A 6,000-nucleotide genomic window follows, 5' to 3' on the forward strand; every position below is an offset into this window, starting at 1 on the left:
TACCTTGCATAGGGAATAGAAGAGGAACAGTTTTACTAGAAAGGAAGTTGAATGAGAGATTCTGTTTATCTTACCATTTCCTGCTCTTACCAAATCTAGTATGTCAGGTAGGATTGAACTTCATGTACGCTTAGAAAAAAGTATTGAGTAAGAAGTTGTGGGTTGCCTGCTGACAGCTACAATCCTTATTTTCTCATTTTAGCCAGGGCACGCTAGTGCTGAGTCTGTTACTGAAATGTTGTGTGCCTTTCATAGCCAAGATAACCTCTTTGAGGTAGAACTTAAATCTTCTGTACCAAGGTTAACAAACTTCTGCCCATTGACCACTGTGTTTTCACAAAGAACAAATTCAAGAATATACCTTTGCTTACCTGCTGTTTCCGCTACCCTGGAGATGATTATTAAAATTGTTATTTTTTTAATCCTTGCCCGAAGATATGTTTTTATTAATTTTAGAGAGGGAAGAAGAGAGAGAGACATTGATCAGTTGCCTCCCATATGCACCCCGACCAAGATCAGACCTGCAACCTTGCAGTGTATGGGGCAACGCTCCAACCAACTGAGCCACCCGGCCAGGGCTGGAAGTGATTATTAATGCACATACAAGCACATTGTAAGAGCCTTAGCATGTGCTGGAAGGAAGGGTATAGTAAGAGTGGTTATCTTTTAACTCTTAACTCTACAGACTGGACCCTGTCTTATACCGCAAGTGCCAGGGCGATGCATCTCGTCTCTGCCACACCCACGGCTGGAATGAAACCAGTGAGTTTATGCCTCCTGGAGCTGTGTTCTCTTGCCTGTACAGACATGCCTACCGCACGGAGGAGCAGGGCAGGAGGGTATGCTTCACTATTGACTTCATTTCTTCTTCTTGTCATTTGTTTTTTAATTAGTTTGCTATTTGTTGTTCTGATTTCTGGCATCCTAGGAAAACTTCGTTATTCGTGTATCTGGGGGGAAGGGTTGCTACACTACCAAAAATTTCTTCATTCAGTGAGTGCACACAGTGTCCTACCAGCTTCTTTCTGCCTGATTTTATGTTTTTAACAAAGTGAGTCAGGATATTTCCAGTTTTTTCTTTAGATTACCAAAATCTAAATCACAAATACACACTTAAGTTCTGCTGCCCCCAACATTATTTAGCTTTAAAGATCCATTAGAAGCTCTTAGCCAAGATACAAATTGTTTTTCGTCTCCTGCTCTTGGCATGAGAACACATATCGTCTATATTAATAGGCCTCTCTCCTAGCACACTGGTTGTGTGGAGCAGAAACTGCCATAGCTCAGGCTCCTGGTATTTGTCTACCCTGGATGCCACCTCTTGTTGGGGTATTTGTGTGGGTTTGGCTCTTGGGCAACGTTTACTGCCTTCTGGTGCCACTTGACATGCTGCTTGCTCTCCCAGATGACCTTTTAAAGCCATCTGAGGTACTGATTGCATTTCAGTCCTGCATTTGTTACAGGAAATAGAGATGGTATTATTTCACATGCATGTTAACAAATACCCCTTCTGGGCTTAATGCAGAAGTCTGACTAAGTGCAGGATTCAGAATGAGGGGACCCAGGTAGAAAGAAAGGTTGTACTTCACTTAACTGCAGTCTTAACCCAGCTTTTATACTGCTGTGTAAGAAAATATGGGAATTGTTGTTACCTTTTTCTTCATATGATGAGCTTGTTATTAATCACAGGAGCTGGCATGTTGGTAGTCACTATAGAAGGAGGTACCTGTCTTACAAACAAAGGGTTGGAAGCTGTCTTTTTAAAATATATATTTCTTTTAAAAATTGAGGTGAAATTCATCTAACATAATATGAACCATTTTAAAGAGAAAAACTCTTTAGTATTTAGTATATTGACAAAGTTGTGCAACCACAATATCTAATTCCAAAACATTTCCATGTCCCCAAAAAGAAACCCATGCCCATTAAGCAGTTACTCTCCATCTCTCCCCTGCCACCCCAGGCACATGGCCCTTTTAGGAAGAGAGAATATCTTTACCGCTTTCTCACAACCTTTCCAAAAATACTAGTTTTCATCTGTTTCACCCTCTTCTAATTCTAACTCATCTGGAAGAGTCTGATTCTAACCTGTGGTGACTGTTGGTTCTGCTGTTATCTGCTTGTCTGAGTTTAGGTAAATTTGAACTCAGTTCTCCTAACCTCCTGAATTAGACCCAACATTCTCTACATTCTTGGAGTCATAGCAAATTAATCTTGCTGAACAGAAACTTTCTAATGTAACCTAAACAAAGTCAGTTCACTTTTTATTAGGATAGTCTGAAAAAAGGATGTTGTTTCATATAATATATTAGAATAGGCCCAATGTATAATCTCATTCCAAAAAGGGTAGGCTTTTAGAAACCTCCTAGAACAGCCATGGGCAAACTACGGCCCACGGGCCGGATCCGGCCCGTTTGAAATGAATAAAACTAAAAAACAAAACAAAGCCCGTACCCTTTTATGTAATGATGTTAACTTTGAATTTATATTAGTTCACACAAACACTCCATCCATGCTTTTGTTCCGGCCCTCCGGTCCAGTTTAAGAACCCATTGTGGCCCTCGAGTCAAAAAGTTTGCCCACCCCTGTCCTAGAACATTTAGTTATTATTCTGGAAAAGATTTAAGGTATAAAGCAGAGGTCCTCAAACTTTTTAAACAGGGGGCCAGTTCACTGTCCCTCAGACATTCCACACATGCGCACTGCGGGCCCGGGACGAGTCGGCTGCTAAGCAGGACAGGCAGCAGCGGCAAAAACACCCGGCGGGCCGGATAAATGTTTTCGGCGGGCCGCATGTGGCCCACGGGCCGTAGTTTGAGGATCCCTGGTATAAAGTTATTTGTCAGTTTCCTGGCATTATCAGGTGTCTTGGTTTTGGTACCTTTAGAATGCTTTGCTTGTTCTTATGTAGCTCTCACGGGAGTGCCGAGCTGAAGTCCAGAGGATCCTACACCAGCGTGCCATGGATGTTAAGCTGGATCCTGCGCTCCAGGATAAGTGCCTGATTGACCTGGGCAAATGGTGCAGTGAGAAAACAGAGACCGGACAGGTAGGTAACATCAGCAGCAGCAGCATATTCATGATTACCATGTTATATAGAGTACAAACCCCCGAAAAATCCATTTCTCTTTACTTCATGGACATAATTTGTTATATTACTTAATGATCTCTCTATAAGAAATCCTTGGGAAAATTTTCTGTTTGGTCTCTGTAATCAAGAATAACTATACTTTCCCTAAGCATTTAGTTTGTTTTTATATTACTTTGTAATTGATTGTTTTCCCTCTTTGTGTTGCCTCTTAAAAAACCTAGAGTTAAAGAAAGGTATGGCCTGCCTCTAGCAATATATAAGATTTTGTGGTAGGCGTTTTATGTACTAACTTACTACTTGCTCCATCCCACTTTCTTTAACATAATTTCCTCTCCTTTCCTCTTTTTTGACTCATTTTTTATTCATTTTATTTTGTGTACCCCCCCCCTCTCATTTTTACAAGCGACATTAAGCCTTTTTGAGGGAGGAATACATGTAAATATTTGTATGCATGAATGGTGTGCGTGACCTACAACAGTCCTACAGGATACGTAGGAATGGACTTTCTCCATCGAGTAATTGATGAAATTGAGGCTCAGAGCAGTGAAGTATATTGACTCCCCTATCTAAAACTCAGGTCTATTCCTAGCCAGGCATTTGTTTCATTATATTGTAACCGCCTTCCATAAGGAAGTATAGAGAAGGAGCAGCCCCCAAGAATTACATGCATGCTGTAAATGGTTCCTTAGGGTTTTATGCCTAGTTAAAAAAAAGAAAAGGAAAGAGGTACATTATTACATTCTGTCAAATTAAGTGGGAAAGTGGCTTGTCTTTTATCTCAATGTAGGGAAGCCAAGCAGTGAGGAATAGCTCCTTGTTTAAAGCCCCGTTGGTACTTGAACAAGGCGTGAAGCCAGGTCTCCAGGTCCATTTGCACCACTCCAGAACACTCGCTGGGATTAAACTGGGGCAGGAATTAGACGTTGTTAGGAAGCAGTGGCCGCTTACACAGATCTGTTGAGCCTCGGAATGTCATTTTTAGCAGTTTGCTTTCTGGGCCTACTATAGCTCTGTCTAGTTTATTATTAGAAAATGCTTTTTGTTTGCTTTCTGCTGCCTCTGTCTAATGAAACAAGGGATATGGTCATACCGAATCCCAGGAAACAGTTTCCTTTCATACTGCCTGTAAAGTAACATTGAGAAAGCTGCATTGTGAAGCTAAACTTAGGACATGGTTCCATGAATGGGATTTTTCCCTTAGCCATTTATTTTTCTCCCAAAAGTATTATGCATTTTCCTTTAGGGTTGTGTAATTCCTACAGCCCTTCTCCTTCCTTCCCATTCTAATTTCAAAATAGAGATTCTTGCAAAATAGTAAGTTAAACTTGGTCCTTTAACTGAGAAATAGCTGTTGGTGTGCTTTGAAAAAATGAACTGGTGTTAATATTTAACAGCCTCTAAATTTCTAAGAGAAATGGTAATAGACTGATGCTACAAGGCAGCTCCAGCTGTTTCCAAAGCCCAGACAAGACAGCTTTTAGAGACCCAAGCCCTATTGTGCTCACTTGTTTGGCACTTTCCCTCAGAGGGTCCCTTATGTGGGCTAGAGTTAGAATCCCAGACTTGCAGTAACTTCCAGCTCTTTGTTGTGTTGAAGATGCTGGGTCTCAACGTACTTTGCCCATAAAGAATCTTAAAATAGTTCATGTCATTCACTGTGAATTTATTGTCCAATGATCTTAATCAAAACACAGAAATAAATGGAGTGACAGGGTGTTGATGGAATGGAATAAAGGCCTGATAAGATTTTTAGACTCTAAGGACACCTGAACATTGATTCTTGCTGGTTGTCTCGATTTGGCCTTCTGGAGGATTCACATGACTGAACCCTCTTAACCACCCTGTTACATCAAGTAGTTATCTTTCCAACCATCCCAATTTGGGAAATAAGTAAAACTTTAGTGTTCTGTTCAGTGAGGTAGTTTTAAAATAAAAAGAAAAGAAAGACCACTGAAAAGGAAGTAGATGCTGATATCTCAGCTTCCCTTGATCATTTGTGTAATTGACAAACCCCAAGGGATTGCCTTTTTGTTTGCAGGAGCTTGAATGCCTCCAGGATCATCTGGATGACTTGGCTGTAGAGTGCAGAGACCTGGTCGGCAACCTCACCGAGCTAGAATCGGAGGTAAGCAGTTTGCAGCGCTTAGAAGGAAAGTGCCCTGTCAGCAGCCTTTCCTTTGTTCTTAGTCCTACTGTTTCTAGAGTCTTGAGAATACAGATTCTCTGGAAAACAAAAGAAACCTTTCACTTTCTGTTTGCTTTATAACGAAGAATATTGTGATGCTTCCTGAACTTCACCCTTTCCTCATTTCTCCAGAAAAACTCTCTATCTGTTTAGCTCTTTGGTTTACTTCATAAATTCAATTTATCACTGTGATTAGACCAATCTTTTCTTTCCCCTCTAAGAAAAGATAGCTATATTTTAAATCTCTTAATCATATTCAAGAAGAGTATAACATTCCTGTTATCTTCAGCTCTTTCAATTAGGTCATTTGCTAATATTTGTGTGTTTAATAAAATTAAATCCTGGGATTTACAGTTAAACATGGAGGATTGAATACATATGTTTATCCCTGTTCCATCCTGAAATCCACTAAAATAGACAAAATAAAATTTAAACCTCATAAGCTTAGGTATATTATTTAAAGTTCAGAGCTTATTACTGGGGAGGGAGGCAGCTAAAAATGTTTAAATTGTTTTGTGGGGCAGAGACCCGGGAAACAGAAAACTGCTTTTTTTGAAATTTTTTTCAGAGAGGAAGGGAGAGGGAGAGAGAGATAGAAACATCAGTGATGAGAGAGAATCATTGATTGGCTGCCTTCTGCACGCCCCACACTGGAGATAAAGCTCACAACCCGGGCATATGCCCCGACCGGGAATCGAACCAGTGACCTCTTGGTTTCTGGGGG

General features: G+C 40.6%; 1 protein-coding gene across 1 annotated transcript in view; it reads left to right on the top strand.

The window, feature by feature from the left end:
* GLG1 (golgi glycoprotein 1) overlaps positions 1-6,000 on the top strand; it is a 57,096-nt gene that overhangs the window by 34,205 nt on the left and 16,891 nt on the right. The window contains exons 12-14 of the mRNA XM_006755824.2: positions 686-839; positions 2,912-3,049; positions 5,130-5,216. Coding sequence (XP_006755887.1) covers positions 686-839; positions 2,912-3,049; positions 5,130-5,216 — 379 coding nt within the window. The remainder of the gene's footprint in view (positions 1-685; positions 840-2,911; positions 3,050-5,129; positions 5,217-6,000) is intronic.

Source organism: Myotis davidii, unplaced genomic scaffold (genome assembly GCF_000327345.1).
Source record: "Myotis davidii unplaced genomic scaffold, ASM32734v1 scaffold453, whole genome shotgun sequence".
NCBI lineage: Eukaryota > Metazoa > Chordata > Mammalia > Chiroptera > Vespertilionidae > Myotis > Myotis davidii.